Here is a 27,272-nt window from a genome sequence, read left to right on the forward strand (position 1 = left end):
CAGCTGCTGTTTCTGAAGGCGTGGCCTTCCTGTCTGGTTTGACAGGTCGGTCACACCTTATACTGTCTATACTGGACATATTGGAAAAAGTAAAGAGGGGACACACTCAACAACTCACCGACCATCTCAACACCATAGACAATACCGGCAATATAAAATTCACACATGAAGAAACGGAGCAGTCGATAGCATTTTTGGATTTAAAAATACAACACACAGAAGATGGGGGGACATCAAAATAAAAGTACACAGAAAACCCACACATACCGACCAATATTTAAACTGGACTTCCGAACACCCCATAATGCACAAAATATCCGTAGTTAGAACATTACATGAACGCACAGCAATAATTACAGATCCACAGGACAAAGAACAGGAGGAACAACATATACAACACGCACTGAAGGCATGTCAATATCCACAATGGGCAATATCCAAAGGGGTGGAACAGGTTAAGAACAACAAAACACAGAAGAAAGAGAAAAAACAAACTAACAAACAAGAACACAGGGGAGTAGTGACATTACCATACATCAGGGGAATAACTGAACGCATTCAAAGAGTAATGAGGAAACACAACATTAACACACCTGTCAAACCACACACAACACTCCGTCAGATCCTGGTTCATCCCAAAGACAGAATACATCCGGACAACAGATGCAACACCATATATGAGATTCCATGTAAATTATGCAATAAAACTTATATTGGGGAGACAGGAAGGAGTTTCAACACAAGAAAACATGAACATAAGAAAGAGTGCGAAAAGGAGACAGCTACAAGACAAACCCGAACAATAAAAGAAAAGGCACAACAGGAAAATTATAAGTCAGCTATAACAGATCACTGTAAAAGGGAAAATCACATTATGGACTGGGGGAATGCCAGAGTCATCCGCACAGAAGATAACAAACATCAGCGCTGGATCAGGGAGGCCATAGAGATCCGTAAGCGAAGCCCGAGGACCATCAACCGGGATGAGGGAGCATACATGCTCTCCCACACCTGGAGTGACATCTTGCAGGGGACGAACAGACAGTATAAGGCGTGACCGACCTGTCAAACCAGACAGGAAGGCCACGCCTTCAGAAACAGCAGCTGATAAAAGATGCGTCACCAATTAACATCCGGTGACACTCTGAGGAAGACGGAAGTTGTACGTCGAAACATGTCAGGTAAACAAACCCAAAAATTAGATGTCTGATAAAAAAGAAAAAAAAAAAAAAAAACTAACCTTTTTCTCCCTTTCAGCTTTCTGCTGCTTCTCCTTCTGTTTTTGATATACGGACTTCATAATTTATCTCACCACCATCACTCCTGCTTAGCAACTTCTAGAATGTACAACTCTGTTGCGCACGTAGAAAAACTGCCAGCTGATCTGAGCTGCGCTAATAGTGCCGCTGTGCAGACATGGAGCATACACATTTCACCTGTCCCGCTCCCAGAATCAGACTGTACCATTAGTAAAAAGGGAGGAGGGGTGAAATGACAATATCATAAATAATTCAAGGAAAATGTTATAGCAAATCATAACCATGTATAATTTGCATATTTTAACAGATGAAATGAAATATTTTATTTCAAAAACTTACACAAGGCAATACTATTAAAATAATAATATCCCTCACAGGCCCCCCTGTCAGTGCCAGGCCCTTAGAATCGTCCTAACTTTCCCCCCCTAGCGGTGCCCGTGGATGGTCCTTTATGGATGTAACTCCATATTGTAGTGCTTTTTAAAGCAGGGATGTGATTTGGGGCTGGTGAAATTATCTGAAAATTTTAGCCGGGGGTCTGGGGGCCACAGGCCCCCAGCTGGTCCAGGGCAGCGCCCTGGTGGGGGGACAAAGTAGTCAATGAACCAAAGTAGTCAAATTTTGAAATGCAAGGTAGAACTGATAATGTTTTATCATATGAGACGATAAAAAGGTTTTAGAAATCTCAATGTAAACAAAACCCGTCCGGACAAAAAAAAAAAAAAAAACCGTTTTCTGTGAAATTGACTCATATACAGAACTGTACAGTGTTCACTCACTTGAGGATTTTCATATGCAAGAATAAAAATCACTTTTTCACTAAACAACATTCACAAAAAATGTGTTTGCTGAATCCATTCATCCAATCAGAAGTCTGTGAAGAAGGCAATATCTCTAATATTTCTACTCATATTTCTGAAAGGCGGGGTACACCCTGGACAAGTCGCCAGGTCATCACAGGGCTGACACTAGACACACAACCATTCACACTCACACCTACGGTCAATTTAGAGTCACCAGTTAACCTAACCTGCATGTCTTTGGACTGTGGGGGAAACCGGAGCACCCGGAGGAAACCCACGCGGACACGGGGAGAACATGCAAACTCCGCACAGAAAGGCCCTCGCCGGCCATGGGGCTCGAACCCGGACCTTCTTGCTGTGAGGCGACAGTGCTGACTGCTACACCACCGTGCCACCCTTAATTTTTTTTTATTGCTGTAAATTTTGTTAATTATGCCTTAGATATCACGGTAATGTGTAAATAATGTAATGTATCTACATTGGTTGTAAATTTAATTAAGTTCATTTCATTCATTCATTCATTCATAATTATCATACTTTTTTAAAAAATAATTTAAAAAATAAATAAATAAATTTAACAACCTGGCTGATAACACACACACTGAAGGCTCAATCCCAAATCACTTCCTCCTTCTTATACAAGTGCCCTACACAGGGGAGCCCTGTAGTCTCTCTAGTGCACTCTATATGCCTTATGGAGCGGTTTGGTCTTCAGCGCAACAGATTTCCTCTTCATCAGCGCGGTGGAGCAACAGGACAGGGGGCGTTTCCAGCTGCACAGCGCTCACTTTCACTTAGCCTGTTAGCCAGAGCAGGCAGCTGCAACACATATTTTGACTTTCTATGTAGCCAGAAGAAGCTATACATGCTCCAAAATAGGATTAAATTATAAATAAATGGCCTTGACAGACTTGTGTTTAAGCGGTGCGTTAAAGCTCTTGCTAGCTACATGGCTAAGTAGCAACAAGCCTGAGTGTAAAGTAACAGAACTTCACTGCTACTAGCAAGCCGTGCTAACTCAGGAGCTAACTCTGGTGTTGGGTCTGTTCCCTGAGCAAATGTTCCAGTCATTTTACACCCAAAGTGGAAATATTTCCGCGGACTAAATGACGAACAGCATCTCCTCCTCTCTTTCCTCTCCGCCCAGCGCGCCGGTACGTGAACTCATTCCGGGTGACCGTCAGCCAACCTCTCGCCTCCCTAAACACACACACAAAGCCCACTAGCTCGACCCAGACAACCGTGTCCTGTCAAACACACTCGGCTCTGCCACGTCGGACAAAACGCACACATAAAAAGCTGAGTTTGTTCGTGACCAAACGACACACACTCACAGATAACACGCTGATGCGTAGAGGGGCCTCCAGCAAGCACGCCATCTCTCTCTCTCCCCCTGAGCGAGAGACGATCCGCCCCGACCTGAACAAATGTCTCACGGTATTATGTCCAACGTCTGTAGTAACCTCTTTCTCCAACCATTCCCAGCGGAACTTGTTTTTCACTATTCTGTCGATTTCTTTAACTCGATTTGCATCTTTACACTCGATCACGGAGGCTGCCATCTTTCAACTCTGTTTGAAGCGAGCTTACGTACAGCTATCTAACAAGCGCGTTCATTGGTTGTTACAGAGCGATGGGCCAATCACGTACCTCGTTTCATCTCAATGACGGAATTACTGAAAGTCGGAACGAATAGGATATGAATGCGGATATTTGAGCAAAAAATCGGAAAAATTTTTTTTCAAATTTTGAGGTGAAAAAAGCGGAATTCCGCGAATTCGCGGAAAAATCACATCCCTGTAAAGGTTTGCCAAAGTAATCCTGAGCCCATGTGGTTATATCAGCTACAGAAGAATGATGGTTCTTGAAGCAGTGCTGTCTGAGGGATTGGAGATCATGGGTGTTCAGCTTAGGCATGTCTCCTTGCCCTTTACACACTGAAATTCCTCCAGATTCTTTGAATGGTTTAATGATATTATACACATTAGAGGGTGAAATATTGAAATCCCTTCATATATTTCTTTGAGGAACATTATTCTGAATCATTTCAATCATTTTCTCATGCGTTTGTTGACAAACTGGAGATCCTTGGCCCGTATTTACTCCTCAAAGACTAGACCTTTCCGAGATACTGCTTTTGTACCAAATCGTGATTACAATAACCTGTTTCAAATCACATCATTATTTAATTGTTTTACCTCATTACATGTTGCAAATTTCCCCCATGACCATCCAAAACATGAAATGTCTTGGGTTCATTCTGTCTGCAATGAAATACAAGTCAAAGTAAATTTAAAAAACACTGCTTTCCTTTTTTATTTGCATTTTCACTACCATTCTGACAAAGAATGTCAACTGTTTTAAAACAAAATGATAGGAAAAACATTTTTTTTATCCCTTATCATTTGTTGCAATATTAATTATAATTTTTCTCTATATTTGTGAAAAATTATAATGCTATTGTATAGTTTAAACTACAAACTTAAAAAAAAATAAAATAAAAAAGATGGGTAGCATGCACATAACATTGCAGCTTCACAACTCTAGGTCCCAGTGTGATCTTGAACTCAGGTTACTGTTTGTGTGGAATTTTGTATGTGCTTCTAGTATTTGCGTGGGTTTCCTCCCACCACACAAAAACATGTCTGTAGGTGTAAAATTTTTCCAGAGGGGCAGTGTCATGCTGGAACATGTTTTTACATACACTTAATTAACATATAGAAAAGGACCAGATATATACAGACATTTTTATGTCATACTTTCTTGTGATGATCTTTTCAAACTTGCTGGAGGCTTAAAATCTCCTTTGAGCACCTGTAAAATCAGGCAAGAGAATTATGCCTTTTACAACTTAAATGTGATCACCAAAATGTATTGGTACATTATACAGTAGGTACATTGTATAGATACATTAAACAAGACAATTGTGAGCTATGGTAGGAGCACTTATGTGCCTTCAACATACCCTTTCTGTGTTCTGAATCACTTCAGGATCTGGTTGGCCATAGTCTGGGGGATTGGCCGTGGGGTCATAACCCAGCTTGTAAAGCATTGGAGCAATATTGTCCATATCGTTTAGAACATCAGCTGGAATGTGGCCTACCCAGCGAGTGAGTGCCTCTAGGTTAACTGGTTTGATGACCTGGTCAGTGGAGCGCTCGATTCTGAAAAATCACAAAAATGAAATGATGACAAAGAAAAAGAGTTGCAATTGCATCTAATGTTATGAACTCAAAGTCAAAATTGAGCCTATTATTCAATTATGTAGGCCCTACTCTGTAAGTATTCCTTTCAAAATATAGAGACTGACCGAGATAAAGAAACCCCTCCAGGCTGTCCAATAGCTTCTTCATGGTGAAGTACCCCCTCATGCCATGGTACATTCAAGAAGTCCAGCACTTTCACCATTGTGGTGCGTGGCTGCAGGACCAAATTTTCATAGTGAATGGTCAGACAGCGTGTAGAACCTACCAGTGTGCACTGAAATAGCATGACCTCAATTGCTTGGCTCCACTTGCTAAGGCAGTCCCTGTAGCTGGAAAGGTCAAAACCAGCAATTGTAACTTGTCTTGAGATCATAGAGTGCACTGAGGCCCGACCATCACGTACCATAAGAAGAAACTTTGAGCTGAAAGCATAGTATAAGAAAACTGGTAAGAGTAAATATAGTGGATTGTGACAAGTGAAAAGGATTAAAATCAAATGAAAATAATAAGTGGGAATGCTTAAATCAGGAAAATGGCTCAGATTAAATTGAAAGGTAACAATGAAGAAAAAACTTAAAAGAGTTTGAAATGAAATCAGCAGGTTTCTCTGTGACATACTATATTTGTGAGGCTGTTGAGATGCATCATAGCCTTTTTCCAAACCTCTTACTTGGGAAATAATTTTGAGAGGTAGATGGAGCTCTTCAGCGTAAATGGGTCCTTATTGCAGAGCAGTGGTGCAGGCTCACCATGACGAGCAATAACCTCAAGCAAGAAGGCAGCTGTGGCTGAGTCCAGGATGTCCTGGGTGATTTCCTCTTCATCCAGTGCCCAGCGGTCTTCTCCCGACCTCCTCCAGCCATGGCGCAGAGCCAGAAGCCGGGGGATTACCCGGGTCTCCTCTCCACAACGAATATCCGGGTGGGCATCAAGCATGGCACGCATCAGAGTAGTCCCTGAGCGAGGTACTCCACCAACAAACAGCACTGGAGAGTCCTGGGTGTAGTGGTATTGGGTCTGATTGCTCCCTTTAACTAGTACTGACACTCTTAGGTTATGAGCATATCCACTCTGGCACATAAGCGTATGGTGCAGTGCTTTCAAAGTGGTATACACTCCAAATAGACACAATAGCAGTATGAATCCCCGTCGAACAGACAGCCGCATCTCTCAGTTAGATGGCCACTGTATTCAGAAAAGCCAAAAGACAGTAGAAACCTGTCAGTATCAGTAGTTTTACATATGAGCAAAGTAAATGTGTGAAAATTAGGAACTCATCCAACTTCCTCTATTACAATCAGTTACAGTACAATCAGATAACCAGTCTTCCAGAATTCTAAAAGTGTTTTCAATGTTTTGAAAGTGTTTTTATGCTTTTTATTAAAATGTTTGCAGGCACAGAACAAGTAGCATCATATTTGTCTGCAACATGCTTTGTTATTGCATTTATGTAACGCAGCCATTTATGCAACCAGTAATGCAGACAGTAAAAGGAAGTTCGCACTCAAAATTTTTTTTTTATTAATATTTTTTTCTTTACAGCTGCAGGGGACTCACCCCTGCTGCTATAAAAATTATAGTCGATGTACCCCAAGGGAAGCTCTACAGGAAGAGCACAGTGTTAAAGAATGTAACCAGTAATGCTAATTGCAGAACTAAAAATCCTGTACCCCAAAAGTCACAGTTAAAAATAGCAAATGCAAGCACTGCTCATTTTCACTTACACCACGAGTGTATTTTTACCTGAATAATGGTTGAAATTCATAAATGACTAAGAGTTTTGTGATAAAGACGTGGTTTGAAATCTCTAACAAGGAGGCTGTGAGCAAATTTTTGTATTTCTAACATGTCAGCTAAAGGACTTCCTGAAACAGGTTCCTCACATGACAAGCAGGCTTGGTTATGTTTTTAAATCCTTTTAACCGAACACAAGAAATAAAATGCAGAAACTCTTTTAGGCATGAGCAGTATTGGCTCTTCTATTTCATGCTGTGACACCACTAATCATAGAACCTGTTTATTTACAATATTCCTTGGAAAAGTAAAGAGATTTTAGCAACTTACTCTAGTGAGAAATCTGCCATTGCACACTAACAACTGCAACTATATTCCTCATCTTCATAGTAATCCATTCTTCAACCATTTTTTGATAAAAGTTGTAAAAAGCACAAAAGGCAACATGTGAAAAATGCTAACTCATAAAATACAAACACCTTCAGGAAGTAGGCGGGTTGGAAAAAAGAGGCACTTTTCATTTCATGTTTCAACATGCAGTCAATTTTCAAGTGACAGGAAACAGAAGAGAGTGACTGAAAAAGGCACAATTCTGACAGAGCTTTCATAAATAAGAACACAAGTTTATTATGAAAGTTATACAAGATACCACTGATTTTATTTCTACGGTTTCATCATGATTCTGTTCAAATGTACATTACATATATACACACACACACACAATTTATATATACAGTGTATATATATATATATATATATATATATATATATATATATATATATATATATATATACACACACATACTGTTGCAGTATGACATCACTTGCATGGGAAAAATACTATGTTCAAACCTGCACTACAAACTTTTTGAGATACAAATCTTTAAAATGAAAAACAGGAAGTCAGGGCCCAGACAGACAGACATAGAGGCATACATGTACATTTGCACGCACCCACGCACACACACACACACAGTTTTTAAAGAAGACTCCTGCTAGAAGTGCATAATGTTCAAATTGGATAGTAAACCCACAGTCACTTTTTCAATTTTTAACCTTCTCCCCAACTCCCCAACACAGCCATTCTTCCTGTTAATTACCTACCTTCACTACTTCATCTCTCTCTCTCTCTCTTTCTCTCTCTCTCTTTCTCTCTAACCTGATTTGGCTGCAATGCATCCAGCATATTTGGAGATTTGGGAGTTTGGGGAGGTAGGGTAGTCGTAGATTTGTCAGGAGCTATATACATCACTTTCTTCTTCTGCATTTGAGAATTCATCCACAACAACAGGTCTTTTCATATTGACACTTCATATTCTCTTGTGTCCTGCAAAATATGACAATTGCAACCAATAGCTTATATTCATGCAAACAAGATTATGATAACAGATCCTCACTTTCAACACTGTTTGCCAAACTAGACTTTTAGGTGTGCTCTTTAAAGAATGTTCTGTGTTATACTCACCGCTCCAGTCTCATATAAAGGATTGTCAAACTCGGTCTCCACAGTAATCTGTCTGTATGGGTGAGGGTACATGAGAGGCAAGCGCAGGTTCGAATGACACCTGGACAATGAGAGTGGGATGTTATATGTAATATGCATTCATATAGAAAGCCCAAACATTTGGTTTCATAACTGTGCATGCCAGCAACTTTTGAAACAATCACCTGGCTTTATTTCTCATTTGCTCAGACATTTACATTTATGGTATTTGGCAGATGCCCTTATCCAGAGTGACTTGCAGAAGTGCTTTGAAGTTTTTATCAATAAATACATCCTGATTCTGGTTTACTAGCTCATATATATATATATATATATATATATATATATATATATATATATATATATATATATATATATATACACAGTGGTGCTTGAAAGTTTGTGAACCCTTTAGAATTTTCTATATTTCTGTATAAATATGACCTAAAACATCATCAGATTTTCACACAAGTCCTAAAAGTAGATAAAGAGAACCCAGTTAAACAAATGAGACAAAAATATTATACTTGGCCACTTATTTATTGAGGAAAATGATCCAAAATTACATATCTGTGGGTGGCAAAAGTATGTGAACCTCTAGGATTAGCAGTTAATTTGAAGGTGAAATTAGAGTCAGGTGTTTTCAATCAACGGGATGACAATCAGGTGTGAGTGGGCACCCTGTTTTATTAAAAGAACAGGGATCTATCAAAGTCTGATCTTCACAACACATGGTTGTGGAAGTGTATCATGGCACGAACAAAGGAGATTTCTGAGGACCTCAGAAAAAGCATTTTTGATGTTCATCAGGCTGGAAAAGGTGAAAAAACCATCTCTAAAGAGTTTGGACTCCACCAATCCACAGTCAGACAGATTGTGTACAAATGGAGGAAATTCAAGACCATTGTTACCCTCCCCAGGAGTGGTCGACCAACAAAGATCACTCCAAGAGCAAGGCATCTAATAGTCGCCGAGTTCATAAAGGACCCCAGGGTAACTTCTAAGCAACTGAAGGCCTCTCTCACATTGGCTAATGTTAATGTTCATGAGTCCACCATCAGGAGAGCACTGAACAACAATGGTGTGCATGGCAGGGTTGCAAGGAGAAAGCCACTGCTCTCCAAAAAGAATATTGCTGCTCGTCTGCAGTTTGCTAAAGATCACATGAACAATCCAGAAGGCTACTGGAAAAATGTTTTGTGGATGGATGAGACGAAAATAGAATATTTGGTTTAAATGAGAAGTGTTATGTTTGGAGAAAGGAAAACACTGCATTCCAGCATAAGAACCTTATCCCATCTGTGAAACATGGTGGTGGTAGTATCACAGTTTGGACTTGTTTTGCTGCATCTGGTCCAGGACGGCTTGCCATCGTTGATGGAACAATGAATTCTGAATTATACCAGCAAATTCTCAAGGAAAATGTCAGGACATCTGTCCATGAACTGAATCTCAAAAGAAGGTGGTTCATGCAGCAAGACAACAACCCTAAGCACACAAGTCGTTCTACCAAAGAATGGTTAAAGAAGAATAAAGTTAATGTTTTGGAATGGCCAAGTCAAACCCTGATCTTAATCCATTCGAAATGTTGTGGAAGGACCTGAAGCGAGCAGTTCATGTGAGGAAACCCACCAACATCCCAGAGTTGAAGCTGTTCTGTACGGAGGAATGGGCTAAAATTCCTCCAAGCTGGTGTGCAGGACTGATCAACAGTTACTGCAAACGTTTAGTTGCAGTTATTGCTGCACAAGGGGCTCACGCCAGATACTGAAAGCAAAGGTTCACATACTTTTGCCACTCACAGATATGCAATATTGGATCATTTTCTTCAATAAATAAATGACCAAGTACAATACTTTTTGTCTCATTTGTTTAACTGGGTTCTCTTTATCTACTTTTAGGACTCGTGTGAAAATCTGATGATGTTTTAGGTCATATTTATGCAGAAATATAGAAAATTCTAAAGGGTTCACAAACTTTCAAGCACCACTGTATATATATGAGAGAGAGAGCATGGCACGGTGGATATATGAGCGTGAGAGAGAGAGAGCGCAGCACGATGGTGTAGTGGTTAGCACTGTTGCCTCACAGCAAGAAGGTCCTGGGTTTGAGTCCAGTGGCCGGCGAGGGCCTTTCTGGGTGGAGTTTGCATGTTGTCTACGTGGATTTCCTCCGGGTGCTCCGGTTTCCCCCACAGTCCAAAGACATGCAGGTTAGGCTAATTGGTAGCTCTAAATTGACTGTAAGTGTGAATGGTTGTTTATCTCTGTGTCAGCCCTGCGATAACTTGGCAACTTTTCCAGGGTGTACCCCGCCTCTTACCTGTAGTCAGCTGGGATAGGCTCCAGCTTGCCTGCGACCCTGTAGAACAGGATAAGCGGCTACAGATGATGGATGGATGGATGGATGGAGATATATATATTAAATAAAGTACTATATTTAAGTACTACTTGAAGAGGTATATCTTTTGTCATTGTTTGAAGACTGCCAGTGACTCAACTGATCGGACATCTAGGGGAAGTTCATTCCAAAACAGAGAATAGCCTTCCTTCCTTTTACCCTGAGAAATAGTGGGACCAGTTGAACAGTGCTAGAGAATTGGAGGGAGCATGGTGCACTGCAGAGTGTGATAAGTGCTTTAAGATATGTGGGTGCTGGTCCATTTTTGTCTATGTAGGCAAGCATAAGTGTTTTAAATTGGATGTGGGCAGCTACAGGAAGCCAGTGGAGGGAGCTTAGCAATGGGGTGGTGTAGGAGACTATTAGAAGATTGAAACAAATCATGCAGCTGCATTCTGGATCATTTGCAGAGGTCCAGTGGAATGCAGAGACAAACCTGCCAGGAGCAAGTTGCAGTAGTCCAATCAATTATTATAATTTTGAAATTTTCATTAGTTTTTATTTTTATTATGTTTTTCAGTTTATTTTTTAATTTCAGTTTAGCTTTTGTTCGTTTTACACAAGTAGTTTTAGTTTTGTTTTTATTTTGAAGAATTGACTAGTGGGTGGCACGGTGGTGTAGTGGTTAGCGCTGTCGCCTCACAGCAAGAAGGTCCGGGTTCGAGCCCCGGGGCCGGCGAGGGCCTTTCTGTGTGGAGTTTGCATGTTCTCCCCGTGTCCGCGTGGGTTTCCTCCGGGTGCTCCGGTTTCCCCCACAGTCCAAAGACATGCAGGTTAGGTTAACTGGTGACTCTAAATTGACCGTAGGTGTGAATGTGAGTGTGAATGGTTGTCTGTGTCTATGTGTCAGCCCTGTGATGACCTGGCGACTTGTCCAGGGTGTACCCCGCCTTTCGCCCGTAGTCAGCTGGGATAGGCTCCAGCTTGCCTGTGACCCTGTAGAAGGATAAAGCGGCTAGAGATAATGAGATGAGATGAGATGAATTGACTAGTTTTAGTTTAGTTTTATTTTAGTTTTAATGATAGTTTTAATTTTTCAAGTTTGCACAGCCATAGATATATGGCTGTACTATAATTGATGAAAAATGGGTGTTTTAACACTGAAATAATGTTTACAGGGCTGTAACGGTTCTAACGTAGGGTGGAGCACAGAGGACGGCAGGACAGAGATCAGGTTCGTACACAGGGGTTTTTATTGCCACACTTTTGAGTGAACAACGAGAAACTAACACAGACACACACAACCGGTGTCTGGTTCAGGGATGAGCTCCTCTGCTCTCGCTCTCCCTCCTTAAATAGGGCGCGGTCACTGGGAAGACACAGACAAACACAGGTTAATTGCCGTCAGGTGTAGTGATTCTGCCACTTACCTTCCCTGACTCTGCCCTCCTGTCACAGACCGGTGCTTGACCACACCCCTGCTGCCACATACCCCCACCGCCCGATTCAGGCCGGGCGGCCGTCCGGCCCGCAGCCGACTCCCCCCCCCCTTGATGGGAGAGGAAGTCCGACACGACCATCTGCGCCCCCGGCCTGTGGACCACCTTAAAGTTGAAGGGTTGGAGTGCCAGATACCAACGGGTGATCCGCGCATTGGCATCTTTCATGCGGTGGAGCCACTGGAGGGGCGCATGGTCCGAACAGAGGGTGAACGGGCGCCCCAGCAGGTAGTAACGGAGGGCACAGACCGCCCACTTGATCGCCAGACACTCCTTTTCAATGGTGCTGTAGCGCCCCTCACGCACTGACAGCTTCCTACTGATGTAGAGGATGGGGCGGTCCTCCCCCTCCACCTCCTGGGACAAAACTGCCCCCAGCCCTCTGTCCGACGCATCGGTCTGCAACACAAAGGGGAGAGAAAAGTCAGGGGAGTGTAGAAGTGGCCCCCCACACAGTGCAGCCTTTACCTCTGAAAAAGCCCGCTGGCATTGCTCCGTCCACTGGACTGGATCTGGGGCCCCCTTTTTAGTGAGATCAGTCAGCGGGCTGGTGACTTCCGAATAATTAGGTATAAACCTACGGTAATAGCCAGCCAGCCCCAGGAACTGTCTCACCCCCTTTTTGGTCTTGGGCCTTGGGCAGGCCGCAATCGCTGCCGTCTTATTAATTTGGGGACGCACCTGCCCGTTGCCCAAGTGGAAGCCCAGATACCATACTTCCACCCACCCAATTGCACACTTCTTTGGGTTGGCTGTGAGCCCCGCTCGCCTCAGCGACCTAAGGACGGCCCTCAGATGTTCAAGGTGCTGCGGCCAGTCATTACTATAGATGATGATATCATCTAGATACGCGGCCGCATACGTGGCGTGGGGGCGGAGGACTCTATCCATCAGCTGCTGAAACGTAGCGGGTGCCCCAAACAGCCCAAACGGAAGGGTGACGAATTGGTGTAAACCAAACGGTGTGGAAAAGGCCGTTTTTTTCTCGGGATAGGGGAGTCAAGGGGATCTGCCAATATCCCTTCGTCAAATCCAGTGTCGAATAAAAGCGAGCAGTGCCGAGTCGATCGAACAACTCATCAATACGAGGCATTGGGTACGCATCGAATTTAGACACCGCGTTGACTTTTCTGTAGTCCACACAGAACCGGACCGACCCGTCGGCCTTGGGTACCAAGACCACCGGGCTGCTCCAGTCACTGTGGGACTCCGCGACGATGCCCATTTCGAGCATGGTCTCAAGTTCTTCCCGAACCACCTTTTTTTTTGTGTTCGGGTAGTCTGTAAGGGCGGCTACGCACTACTACCCCCGGGGGCGTCTCTATGTGGTGCTCTATGAGGTTAGTGCGACCGGGCAGGGGCGAGAACACATCTGAAAACTCAGTCTGCAACTGGGCGACCTCCGTGAGCTGGGTCGGGGAGAGGTGGTCTCCACAGGGGACCGGAGAGGTACGTGATGTCAATGCCCCTTTTTGAACCTCCTGCCCCAGCTCCGCCTTCTCCAGAACCACCGACACCAACTCCATGGGGACCTCCTCATTCCAGAGTTTAAGCAGATTGAGGTGGTAAATCTGTAGCGCCCCACCCCTGTCCGTTCGCCTTACCTCATAATCAACGTCCCCGACTCGCCGTGTGACCTCAAAGGGTCCTTGCCACTTGGCGATCAATTTGGAGCTCGACGTGGGCAACAGTACGAGTACCTTATCTCCCGGTGTAAACTCTCTAAGGCGCGTACCCTTGTTGTACAGGCGGGCTTGCCATTCTTGGGCCTGCCGCAAATTCTCCTGGGTTAGGTGGGTGAGCGTGTGGAGTTTTGCGCGCAGATCCATAACATATTGAATTTCGTTCTTACTTTGTGAAGGTCCCTCCTCCCAATTTTCCCGCAGCACGTCTAGAATGCTGCATGGCTTATGCCCATATAATAATTCGAACGGGGAGAACCCCGTGGAGGCTTGGGGAACCTCTCGCACTGAAAACAACAAGGGCTCGAGCCACTTATCCCAATTACGTTCGTCCTCACTTATGAATTTTTTAATGATATTTTTGAGGGTGCGATTGAACCGTTCCACTAAACCGTCCATTTGTGGGTGATACATGCTGGTGCGGATCGGCTTAATCCCCAATAACCCATACAGTTCGCGCAGTGTCCGTGACATAAATGTGGTGCCTTGATCAGTTAGAATCTCTTTCGGGATTCCAACTCGGGAGATAACGCAAAAGAGCGCCTCCGCAATACTGCGTGCTGAGATATTGCACAGAAACACTGCTTCCGGGTATCGCGTTGCATAGTCCACCAGAACTAATATAAAGCGGTACCCTTGTGCTGACCGATCTAATGGCCCGACAAGATCCATCCCAATCCTTTTGAACAGGGTCCCGATTAATGGTAGAGGGCGCAAAGGCGCTTTTGGAATGGCCACTGGATTTACTAACTGGCATTCGCGGCACGCCGTACACCACCTACGGACATCGCCGTGAATCCCTGGCCAATAGAATCGGGCCATTATTCGGGCTAGTGTCTTATCCTGCCCTAAGTGTCCAGCAATGGGATTAAAGTGAGCCGCCTGGAATACCAATTCCCGGCGGCTCTTTGGAATTAAAAGTTGCGTGACTCACTCTTTAGTTTGAGTGTCCTGTGTCACTTGGTATAAACTATCCTTCATAATCCCGAAGTAGGGGAAGGACAGGGTGGCATTCAGCTGGAGCGTTTGACCATCGATTACTCTCACTTGGTCAAACACATGTCGCAGAGTCTCGTCTCGCGATTGTTCTAATGGGAAATCCGCGAGGGATTCCCCAATAGAGAGAGAAGGAGCCGGCGGCTCCTCACTCTGACGCGGAGATGACGTGGACGGCTCTGTGACAGCTGCTCCCGCCAGAGCGACACCGGGACCTCCCCCTGTCAAATGGCAGGACCCACTCTTTACTAAGCGTTTCATTAAATCCCAAAATCCCAGCCAATCAGTCCCCAAAATTACAGAGTGGGTAAGGCGAGGATTAACCGCCACCTTCACTATAAATTTTTCCTATCGGAAAAAAATGTGGACCGACACCAAAGGGTAGCTGTGAACGTCCCCGTGCACATACAACACCTTCACCCCCTGTGCTCCCCCCAATGCCTCGTTTTGAACCAGGCTTTGGTGAATTGAGGTCTGGTTACAACCAGAATCCACCAACACCTGATATCTATCCCCTTGGATACTCACTGGTATGCGATACGCTCCGGCCCGATTGAGGGCGGCCTCTGGTGCATCGGGGATCCGAACCACCGCGCCCACTTCCATTGCTGTGCACTGCTGTTGAAGGTGGCCCGGCTCCCCGCAGCGCCAGCAGACCGGCCCGGGCTTTCCCTCTGCACCGGTGTTCTGGGGCTCACTCACCTGAGGTGGGGGAGAGACAGACACAGAAGGGAGAAATGGGAGGGCACCGCGGGTGCGGCGGGCTGGCTGGGGAGGTGCTGGCCCCCGCCTCCGCGGTGGGGGAATGGGGCGAGGACGGGACACAGGAGGAGAGAGAGAGAGAGAGAGAAGAGGAGAGAAGAGAAGATGCTGTCTGCTGTCCTGCTGCCGGGACAGCCGCCAAATGGTCCTCCGCCAGCTCGACTGCCTGATCCAGCGACACCGGGCGGTGGCACTGGACCCACTCCGCGGTTCCTGCTGGCAAGCGAGCGATGAACTGTTCCAGCACCACCTGGTCGATGATTCCCTCGGCGTCGTGGTTGTCGGCCCTCAACCACCGCCAGCAAGCGTCCTGGAGATGCTGGCCAAACACAAACGGCTGGCCGACTTCCTCCAAGCGCAACGCGCGGAAGCGCTGGCGCTGCTGTTCTGGGGTGCACCCCACGTGCTGGAGGGCGGCCCAGCGGAGGTCCACGTAGGCCAGCCGGCGGTCGGTGGGGAGCTGTAGCGCGGCCAGCTGTGCCTCTCCCATTAGCAGGGGGAGGAGGCGCGCCGCGCGCTGCTCCATCGGCCACCCCGAGGCTTCGGCGACTTGCTCAAAGAGCGTGATGAACGCCTCGGGGTCGTCCTGCGGGCCCATCTTGGTGATGGTGAGGGGAGACGGGCCCGCAGTAGGAGCGCTGGTGGACCCTGCCGACGCGAGGAGGTGCCGGAACGCCTCTCGATCTTCTTGTTGGGCCAGCACCAGGGCCTCAAAGCGTCGCTCTTGCTCCTTCCGGAGGGTGACAAGCACCTAGTGCTGGCTTTGCTGGGCCGTGGCGAGGGCATGGACCAGGTTGGTGAATGGGGAGGACTCCATGGGGCTGCTCGGCTGGTGCTCCACTTTTCCCGGGTTTCAGGACCACTGTAACGGTTCTAACGTAGGGCGGAGCACAGAGGATGGCAGGACAGAGATCAGGTTCGTACACAGGGGTTTTTATTGCCACACTTTTCAGTGAACAACGAGAAACTAACACAGACACACACAACCGGCGTCTGGTTCGGGGATGAGCTCCTCTGCTCTCGCTCTCCCTCCTTAAATAGGGTGCGGTCACTGGGAAGACACAGACAAACACAGGTTAATTGCCATCAGGTGTAGTGATTCTGCCACTTACCTTCCCTGACTCCGCCCTCCTGTCACAGACCGGTGCTTGACCATGCCCCTGCTGCCACAAGGGCTTTCCCTAAAGCGCGGATACACGGCAGTCTGCCATGCTGTGTGACGTCAGCACAATGCTGTCATTTGCACACACAAAAAAAGAAAATCATTACCATAAATTGAACAATGCAGAGTACTATCCAAGGTGTTTCATTAAGGGATGGCGCCTGGCACAATATCCGGCTGTGATCAGCCTGGCATCGGTTACTTGTCATAAGAATAATTATTTGTTTACCAATCTCTGCAGCACCTCCCCCGGGTGCAGGAAGCTGGGGCCTCCTCCTGGAGCCAGACCTGGGAAGGGAGCTCACTGGCGAGCATCTGGTGGCTGGGCCTTGGCCCATGGGGCCCAGCTGGGCACAGCCTGAAGAAATTACATGGAGCCACCACCATGTGGGCTCACCACCCGCAAGGACAGGCACCGGGATCGGGTGCATTGTGAGCCGGGTGGCAGGTAAAGGTGGGAGCCTGGGCATGGTGATCCTCAGCAGCGCAGACTAGTTTTTGGGATGTGGAATGTCACCTATCTGGCAGGGAAGGAACCAGAGCTGGTGCGGGAGGCAGAGCGGTACCAACTAGATATAGTTGGGCTTGCCTCCATGCATAGCACCAGTTTTAGAACCAAACTCCTGGAGAGGGGTGGGCTCTCTCCTTTTCCAGTGCTGCCCAGGGTGAAAAGTGCTGGGCAGGTTTGGGGATACTTATGAGCCCCCGGCTGAGTGCCGCTGTGTTGGAGCTCTCCCCGGAGAATGAGAGGGTCACCTCTATGTGACTACAAGTTGCTGAGAGGAAAACTGTGACTGGTTGTTTGTGCTTATGCACCAAACAGCAGCACAGAGTATTCGGCTTTCTTGGAGTCACTGGGTGGTGTCCTGGAAGGGGTGCCCCCTGGGGACTCCATAGTTCTCCTGGGGGACTTCAACATTCATGCTGGCAATGACGGAGAAACCTCGGGGGGGGGGGGGGGGGGTGATTGGGAGGAATGGCCTGCCTGCTCTAAACCTGAGCGGTGTTTTGTTGCTGGACTTCTGTTCTCATCATGGATTAACCATAACAAACAACATGTTTGAGCATAAGGTGGTTCATAAGTGTACCTGGTACCAGAACACCTTAGGCCAAAAATTGATGATTGACTTTGTGGTTATATCATCAGATCTGCGGCTGTACATCTTGGACACTCAGGTGAAGAGAGGGGCAGAGCTGTCAACTAATCACCACCTAGTGGTGAGTTGGATCAGATGGCGGGGGAGGCTGCCAGACAGACCTGACGAACCCAAGCATGTAGCAAGGGTGAACTGGGAACATCTGGCGGAGCCCTCTGTTCGTGAGGTCTTCAATTCCAGTCTTTGTACAACCAAAGTGCGAGCTGTGTCTGTATTCTTGGCACAAAGTCAAGAAGAGCTTTTTTTGCATCCCAGGGGAGGTTGGGGACATGGAATCCAAATGGACCATGTTCAAAGCCTCCATTGCTCCATTGAGGCAGCAGGCAGGTACCGGGAGGCCAGAAGGGCTGCAGCTTCAGCAGTTCCTGAAGCAAAAACCCAGATGTGGGAGAAGTTCAGGGAGGCCATGGAGAAGGGCTTTCGGTTGGCTCCAAGGAAGTCCTTGCAAATTGTTTGGTGACTCAGGAAAGGGAAGCAGGGCTTGCCTCAGGCTGTGCACAGCCAGGAAGGAGAACTGCTGACCCAAACTGGGGATATTGTCAGGTGGTGGAAGGAGCACTTTGAGGAACTCCTGAACCTGTCCTACACATCCTCCATGGAGGAGGTGGAGTCTGAGGAGTCAGGGGAATCTTCACCCATATCTCTGGCAGAGGTCACTGAGGCAGTCAAGAAGTTCCTCGGCGGCAAGGCGCCAGAGGTGGGTGAGATTCACTCTGAGATGCTCAAGGCTCTGGACATTGTTGGGCTGTGTTGGCTGACACACCTCCTCAATGTCGCGTGGAGGTTGGGTACAGTGCCTGTGGAGTGGTAGACCAGGTTGGTGGTTACTCTTTTCAAAAAGGGGAACTGGAGAGTGTGCTCCAATTATAGGGGTATCACACTGCTCAGCCTCCCCAGGAAAGTTTATTCCAGGGTGCTGGAAAGGAGGCTCTGACTGATTGTCAAACCTCAGATTCAGGAGGAGCAATACGGATTCCATTCTGGCTGTGCAACGGTGGACCAGCTCTTTACCCTGGCAAGGTTGTTGGCAGGTTCATGGGAGTATGACCAGCCAGTCTATATGTGTTTTTTAGATTTGGAAAAGGCTTACAACCGTGTCCCCTGGGGACTCTTGTGGGGGTGCACTGTGGGAGCATGGGGTATCGGGGTTGCTGCTATGAGCCATCCAGTCCTTGTACAACTAAAGTGTGAGCTGTGTCTGTATTCTTGGCACAAAGTCAAACACATTTCCAGCGGGTGTTGGACTCCACCAAGGCTGCCCCTTGTCACTGATCCTGTTTGTTATATTCATGGATGGGATTTCAAGGCACAGCTGGGATGAGGAGGGTGTCTGGTTTGGGAACCTCAGAATTGCATGTCTGCTCTTTGCAGATGATGTGGTTCTGTTGGCTTCTTCAATGTGTGACCTTCCACAAGCATTGGGACGGTTTGCAGCCAAGAGTGAAGCAGCTGAGATGAGAGTCAGCACCTCCAAGTCTGAGGTCATGGTTCTCTGCTGGAAAATGGTGGAGTGCTCCATCTGGGTTGGGAGTGAGTTGCTGCCCCAAGTGAAGGAGTTCAAGTATTTTGGGGTCTTGTTCACAAGTGATGGTAAAATGGAGCGTGAGATGGACAAGCAGATAGGGGCAGCGTCAGCAGTAATGCAGGCATTGTGCCAGATCATCATGGTGAAGAGGGAGCTGAGCTGGAAGGCAAAGCTTTTGATTTACCAGTTAATCTACGTTCATCAACCCTTACCTATGGTCATGAGCTTTGGGTAGTGACCAAAAGGATGAAATCGCGGATACAAGTGGCTGAAATGAGCTTTCTCCGTTGGGTGGCTGGGCTCACCCTTAGAGACAGGGTGAGGAGCTCAGTGTAGAGCCGCTGCTCCTTCATGTCGAAAGGAGTCAACTGAGGTGGATCGGGCATCTGATTAGGATGCCTCCTGGGCGCCTTCCTTTGGAGGTTTTCCAGGCATGTCCAATTAGGAGGAGACCTCAGGGTAGACCCAGAATACACTGGAGAGATTATTTATATATATATATATATATATATATATATATATATATATATATATATATATATATATATATATAAAACCTCTCCAGTGTATTTTTATTTATATATATATATATATATATATATATATATATATATATATATATATATATATATATATATATATATAAAAACCCCGATTCCAAAAAAGTTGGGACAAAGTACAAATTGTAAATAAAAACGGAATGCAATAATTTACAAATCTCAAAAACTGATATTGTATTCACAACAGAACATTGACAACATATCAAATGTCGAAAGTGAGACATTTTGAAATTTCATGCCAAATATTGGCTCATTTGAAATTTCATGACAGCAACACATCTCAAAAAAGTTGGGGCAGGGGCAATAAGAGGCTGGAAAAGTTAAAGGTACAAAAAAGGAACAGCTGGAGGACCAAATTGCAACTCATTAGGTCAATTGGCAATAGGTCATTAACATGACTGGGTATAAAAAGAGCATCTTGGAGTGGCAGCAGTTCTCAGAAGTAAAGATGGGAAGAGGATCACCAATCCCCCTAATTCTGCACCGACAAATAGTGGAGCAATATCAGAAAGGAGTTTGACAGTGTAAAATTGCAAAGAGTTTGAACATATCATCATCTACAGTGCATAATATCATGAAAAGATTCAGAGAATCTGGAAGAATCTCTGTGCGTAAGGGTCAAGGCCGGAAAACCATACTGGGTGCCCGTGATCTTCGGGCCCTTAAATGGCACTGCATCACATACAGGCATGTTTCTGTATTGGAAATCACAAAATGGGCTCAGGAATATTTCCAGAGAACATTATCTGTGAACAAAATTCACCGTGCCATCCGCTGTTGCCAGCTAAAACTCTATAGTTCAAAGAAGAAGCCGTATCTAAACATGATCCAGAAGCGCAGACGTCTTCTCTGGGCCAAGGCTAATTTAAAATGGACTGTGGCAAAGTGGAAAACTGTTCTGTGGTCAGATGAATCAAAATTTGAAGTTCTTTATGGAACTCAGGGACGCCATGTCATTCGGACTAAATTGGAGAAGGATGACTCAAGTTATTATCAGCGCTCAGTTCAGAAGCCTGCATCTCTGATGGTATGGGGTTGCATTAGTGTGTGTGGCATGGGCAGCTTATACATCTGGAAAGACACCATCAATGCTGAAAGGTATATCCAGGTTCTAGAGCAACATATCCTCCCATCCAGACGACGTCTCTTTCAGGGAAGACCTTGCATTTTCCAACATGACAATGCCAAACCACATACTGCATCAATTACAGCATCATGGCTGTGTAGAAGAAGGGTCCGGGTACTGAACTGGCCAGCCTGCAGTCCACATCTTTCACCCATAGAAAACATTTGGCGCATCATAAAATGGAAGATACGACAAAAAAGACCTAAGACAGTTGAGCAACTAGAATCCTACATTAGACAAGAATGGGTTAACATTCCTATCCCTAAACTTGAGCAACTTGTCTCCTCAGTCCCCAGACGTTTACAGACTGTTGTAAAGAGAAAAGGGGATGTCTCACAGTGGTAAACATGGCCTTGTCCCAACTTTTTTGAGATGTGTTGTTGTCATGAAATTTAAAATCACCTAATTTTTCTCTTTAAATGATACATTTTCTCAGTTTAAACATTTGATATGTAATCTATGTTCTATTCTGAATAAAATATGGAATTTTGAAACTTCCACATCATTGCATTCCGTTTTTATTTACAATTTGTACTTTGTCCCAACTTTTTTGGAATCGGGGTTGTGTGTATATATATCATCTGGCCTGGGAGCGCTTTGGGATCCCCCAGGAGGACCTGGAAAGCATTGCTGGAGAGAGGGACGCCTGGAATACCATACCTGCTGCCACCACAACCTCATCTCATCTCATCTCATCTCATCTCATCTCATCTCATCTCATTATCTCTAGCCGCTTTATCCTTCTACAGGGTCGCAGGCAAGCTGGTGCCTATCCCAGCTGACTACAGGCGAAAGGCGGGGTACACCCTGGACAAGTCGCCAGGTCATCACAGGGCTTGCCACCACAACCTGACTTCGGATAAATGAAAGAAAATAGATAGATGGATGGATGAATAAAATCATGAGGTGAAACATCAAATAATGTGCTGCTGTGTTGTTTTTTTAAATTGCAATAAAAGGTAACAGATTTGTAAATAATCATTGTTTTTGAGTTTTAATTTCAATTTCAACATACCATTCCAACTTTTTCTAATTTTGGGTTGGACTTGTGGAAGGTGATGTCTCTCAATTTCCAATATTTGTTGGCATAATGGGTTCAGTTAATCACAAAGCATTCATTCACAAAACTGCAAGGAATTTCTTCAATTTGCTTATCCATCATCTTAAAGGATGCTGAAAAATCAACTTTCCAAGACACCGTCATGATGAGCCCACAGCTCACCAATTCATTCAATGCAAAATGTCCGTACTAGTGCATTACAGGATTTGTGTATAGCGAGCGTCTTTTTCTTCTTTGGAGTTTTATAGCAGCCAGCATTACATTGTCGCCACCGTCTGGAACTAATCTGTTTCTGTCTTGAGGGGGAAAACAAAATGAAAGCAAAATGAAAACAAAGCTGAGTTTACCTATAATTCTATTTCATTTAAGTTTGTGTTGCATTATTCATTGTAGTTTTTATTTAGTTTTCGTTTTTTGAAAACTGTCAATTTTATTTTTATTTCAGTTAATGAAATAATTTTCCCTGCTAGTTTTAGTCTTAGTGGTCATTAACTATAATAACCCTAGTACAATTTCAAAATGACAAGGGACTGAACAAGCACATGAGTGGTCTGTATGGATAGAAGTGGAGGCATCCTTCTGATGTTGTAAAGGAGAAATCAGCATGAGCATGTCAGATTAGCAATGTGAGAGGAAATGGAGAGTTGACTGTCCATGGTTACATCAAGTTTGCATGCAGTGACAAAAGGTGAGATCTGAGAGTTGTCCAGGGAGATCACAAGAACCTGACATGTGGCAGAATTACCTGGGATGAACAGCAGTTCAACTTTGCTGGGATTAAGTCTCAACTGATGAGCTACCATCCATGATGAGATCCATCCATGATATGTTTCATGTCAACCACATAGCAGTGGTACGAAAATCCATGTGAGCATATGACCTCACCAATAGATTGTGTATAAAGGGAGAACAGGGGTCGGTTTCCCAAAAGCCTCTTAAGGCTAAGACTGTCTTTAACGGCCTCTAAAGAACCATCTGTAAGCTAACATGGTTTTCCTGAACACCATTGTAGCCAAAGTAGTACTATTAGCTTGCTCTTAACTTATGATGGACCAGAATTACGCTTTCACAGTAAAGAATGTCTCACTCACAGCTGAATACAAATAATGTGCATGCACCTCTGAGAGTCTCTTACAATCAATGGGCAGAAACTTGGTTTGAATATACTGCCAGTGTTAAATAATTTTCTTGTACATTGCAATTCCATCGAGTTAATTATTAAATAAATATATGCAAAACATTATGAATATACATCAATATGTTATTGAATTATGTGCATTAAAAGGAATATTGTAATATCACACTAATATCACAACGTATTAATCAAACTTAACTCCATTAGTAGGCAACTGATGATTTAATTTAGCATCAGAAATGAGACAAATTGCTGCACCTGTAACATTGTGTGTGTGTGTGTGTGTGTGTGTGTGTGTGTGTGTGTGTGTGTGTGTGTGTGTGTGTGCGTGTGTGTGCGCGTGTGTGTGCGCGCATAGATTCTGTACATCCATACATATGGAAACAAGTGTTTTACAGGGAAATATACCACTCATATTTTTCATATATGCTACATCTGGGACCTGGAGATCCAAAATCGTGACATGAATCTCTATACTGTAGGTCACTCACAAGGAAACCAATGAATTGTTTTAATAAATTTGGGTACTTTTGTGTGAATATGTCTATATAATAAAAAGAACATCATGCATTGGCTTGAACATATGAAGTTTATCTTCTCGGGTTGAAAAACTCACATTTTTCATATGAAATACATTGCGGGGTGGCACGGTAGTGTAGTGGTTAGCACTGTCGCCTCACAGCAAGAAGGTCCTGAGTTCGAGCCCAGCGGCTGGCAAGGGCCTTTCTGTGTAGAGTTTGCATGTTCTCCCCATGTCTGCATGGGTTTCCTCCGGGTGCTCCAGTTTCCCTCACAGTCCAAAGACATGCAGGTTAGATTAATTGGTAGCTCTAAATTGACTGTAGGTGTGAGTGTGAATGGTTGTTTATCTCTGTGTCAGCCCTGTGATAACCTGGTGACTTGTCCAGGGTGTACCCCGCCTCTCGCCCATAGTCAGCTGGGATAGGCTCCAGCTTGCCTGCGACCCTATAGAACAGGATAAGCGGCTACAGATGATGGATGGATGGAATACATTGCGGATCTGAGTGATATCTCATCTCATCATCTCTAGCTGCTTTATCCTGTTCTACAGGGTCACAGGCAAGCTGGAGCCTATCCCAGCTGACTACGGGCAAAAGGCGGGGTACACCCTGGACAAGTTACCAGGTCATCACAGGGCTGACACATAGACACAGACAACCATTCACACTCACATTCACACCTACGGTCAATTTAGAGTCACCAGTTAACCTAACCTGCATGTCTTTGGACTGTGGGGGAAACCGGAGCACCCGGCAGAAACCCATGCGGACACGGGGAGAACATGCAAACTCCGCACAGAAAGGCCCTCGCCGGCCATGGGGCTCGAACCTGGACCTTCTTGCTGTGAGGCGACAGCGCTAACCACTACACCACCGTGCCGCCCTCTGAGTGATATATTTTCTGATATTTCACTCCGATGACATCACTCCCAATGTTTTCCTGCTGACTAGACGCGCACTGTCAAAATGGCGAACCAGTTCAAAATTAAAATTCTTTTGATTAACTTGCTTTTGTTTGTGTGTGTGTGTGTGTGTGTAAATGTCTCATCTCATCTCATTATCTCTAGCCACTTTATCCTGTTCTACACGGTCGCAGGCAAGCTGGAGCCTATCCCAGCTGACTACGGGCGAAAAGCGGGGTACACCCTGGACAAGTCGCCAGGTCATCACAGGGCTGTGTAGATTTATCCATATAATATAAAGAACATTACATGGTGGCACAAAGATATTAATTTTATCATCTTGTGTTGAAAATATTTTCACTTGTTTGCTTTGCTCACTTGTAAATTTGTTCACCACTCAACAATAAACTTCATGTCTTTGCACAATCATGTAATATCCTCTATACATAAGGGTAAAACATTGCCAACTTGGCATTGTGGAGAACAGTTTAAATAATGCTGGCTGCACTCCAGTGAATCTACTCCGGCACTCCACTTGTCTGGCCAGCAGGTCTAGTTTTGACAGTTTAAGGACCAGCCGCTCTTGATGGTGCTGCTACCTTTGGTCATGCAGGTTGCAGAGCAACTGGAGCAGTGCCTTCTCAATGTTGAGTGTCCATGCAACCAGGAGCACACACCATCACATTATATATGTAACACTTAATGAGAAAATATTAACATATGTTAAGCACTTTATATTTCATTGTTTTTTGATTAAAAATGAATGCCATGTGACCTCATCCACTGGATTTAGCAACTACTAATGCCTTAGCGAGGATTACAAAGAAGCTCTTAGCAAAGTTACTCTTAAGAGTCCATCTTACAAGTGTGTTCAGGAAAGCCACATACAGAGACAACATATGTTGCTTAAGAGTGTCTTTAAGCTCGTTCTTTAGCCCTAAAGTGCAATATTGTCAGGAAACACACCCCAGAAAAGGACCAAGTACTGAGCCTTGTGCGACACCAGTGGAGAGTCTGCACAGAGCAGATGTGTATTCCCACCTTGTCACCTGATATGACCGACCCTTCGGGGAGGAAGAAACCATTGCCATGCTATGCCACAAATTTCAAGACTGATGAGGATGGACAAGAGAGTCTTATGGTTGACTGTCTAACACTACCAAAAGTTTGAGGAAGATGAGGACTATTGATAGTTTGCCTGATCCAGCATCATGGAGCACCTCAGTGACAGCCACAAGGGCAGTTTCTGTGGAATGTGCCGCTTAGAAGCTGGACTGGTTAGGATCTTGGAGGTTGTTCTGGGTAAGCTAGAGAGACAGTTGATTGTTGACAGTGCATTTGAGGATTTTAGAAAGAAAAGAGAGGAAAAAGTGATACTGGTCACTAGTTGCTGATGTCTGAGGGATCCAGAGTGTGTTTCTTCAATAACGAATAAGCCTTGCTCTCTTGAATGCAGTTAGTACATGACCAGATGTTATGGAGTCATTAATGATAATGTTTTTCAGTCTTCCCATCATAAAATGTGGTAAAGTCTTCAGCAGTCAGAGAGGACAGAGCCAGAGGAGCTGAGGGGTAAAAAAAAAAAAAAAGTGAAATGATGTCGAGCTTGTGAGGATCTTGTGTAGATGCTTCCAACTTTTCATCTTATGGCCCGGTCACACCGCCCGAACTTTGCTGGAGCGTTCCTGGAGCGGTGAAAAAAATTAATCACCGCTCGTAACCGTTCACCACCGTTTAACAAAAGTTGGCCCCCGTTAAAGCAACGCCGTATACGCTCGGCCACCGCTGATGTTTCTCGAGGGGCCCTCCTACCGCTCCGAAAGTTTTGAGCTGCACAAAATATTGCGAGCGGTGAGGAGGGGGCAATTTTCCGCCCCGGCAAAGTTCACCCCCGCTCCACCAACGCCCAGTCAAAGTTTGGCACCGCTAGACGCAAGTTCGTGGACGCTTGGGTCCGCTAGACCAACGCAGAAATCTTGAACGCTGGACCACCGCTGCTTCGCCAGCGTTGCCCGGGCGGCGATTAAACGTTGCACAAACTTCGGTGGAGCGGTTGTAAGCGTTTTACGAGCGGACACGGGGTTGCTGGAACGGTGTCGGGCATTGAAGCAGCTATCCATGGCGGCGATGAACTTTGGTTTGGCGTTGGTATAGAGGTGTCGGAGTGGGACCAGAATTTGGCTATAAATACGGGGAGAAATGGACCAGGAGCTCATTTGGAATCGAGCTGCCGTTGAGTTCAGACCTCATCTATATCGAATTTGCTCAAAGTTACAGTAAAACTGTATCACCATGGATGCTGAGAGACTTGCTATGATTGGTGCTAAACCAACTTTATACCCCCGCCGAGCCAAAGCCTG

The 27,272-nt window shown here is 45.2% G+C and overlaps 2 protein-coding genes across 4 annotated transcripts in view; both read right to left on the reverse strand.

Annotated features, from left to right (window-relative positions):
- Window positions 1–4,353: 4,353 nt before the first annotated feature.
- On the reverse strand, window positions 4,354–7,511 carry tpst2 (tyrosylprotein sulfotransferase 2). Its single transcript, XM_060908492.1, has 5 exons — window positions 7,333–7,511; window positions 5,939–6,453; window positions 5,373–5,690; window positions 5,028–5,226; window positions 4,354–4,876 (listed from the first exon to the last, which is right to left on the reverse strand). Exons 2-5 carry the CDS (start codon window positions 6,433–6,435, stop codon window positions 4,811–4,813), a joined length of 1,080 nt encoding a protein of 359 aa, XP_060764475.1. The 5' UTR covers window positions 6,436–6,453; window positions 7,333–7,511; the 3' UTR covers window positions 4,354–4,810.
- Window positions 7,512–7,688: 177 nt separating this feature from the next.
- LOC132873180 (seizure 6-like protein) overlaps window positions 7,689–27,272 on the reverse strand; it is an 81,817-nt gene continuing 62,233 nt past the window's right edge. For 2 of the 3 annotated variants that reach the window (XM_060908490.1, XM_060908489.1), the window contains 2 exons: window positions 8,468–8,567; window positions 7,689–8,329 (listed from right to left, as the gene is read on the reverse strand). In XM_060908490.1, coding sequence (XP_060764473.1) covers window positions 8,300–8,329; window positions 8,468–8,567 — 130 coding nt within the window. In that variant the 3' untranslated portion in view covers window positions 7,689–8,299. The remainder of the gene's footprint in view (window positions 8,330–8,467; window positions 8,568–27,272) is intronic. The other variant, XM_060908491.1, reaches the window with a different exon arrangement.

The sequence above is a fragment of the Neoarius graeffei genome, chromosome 25 (genome assembly GCF_027579695.1).
Source record: "Neoarius graeffei isolate fNeoGra1 chromosome 25, fNeoGra1.pri, whole genome shotgun sequence".
Taxonomy (NCBI): Eukaryota; Metazoa; Chordata; class Actinopteri; order Siluriformes; family Ariidae; genus Neoarius; species Neoarius graeffei.

Bases quoted from the DNA above. Each gene is read 5' to 3' on its own strand.
- tpst2 (XM_060908492.1), bottom strand. From the start codon at position 6,435: ATGCGGCTGTCTGTTCGACGGGGATTCATACTGCTATTGTGTCTATTT. The intron at 5,691-5,938 runs GTAAGAGGTTTG...CTATGCTTTCAG, and splicing joins CTCTCAAAATTATTTCCCAA to CTCAAAGTTTCTTCTTATGG. The intron at 5,227-5,372 runs GTCAGTCTCTAT...GTGATTTTTCAG, and splicing joins GGAGGGGTTTCTTTATCTCG to AATCGAGCGCTCCACTGACC.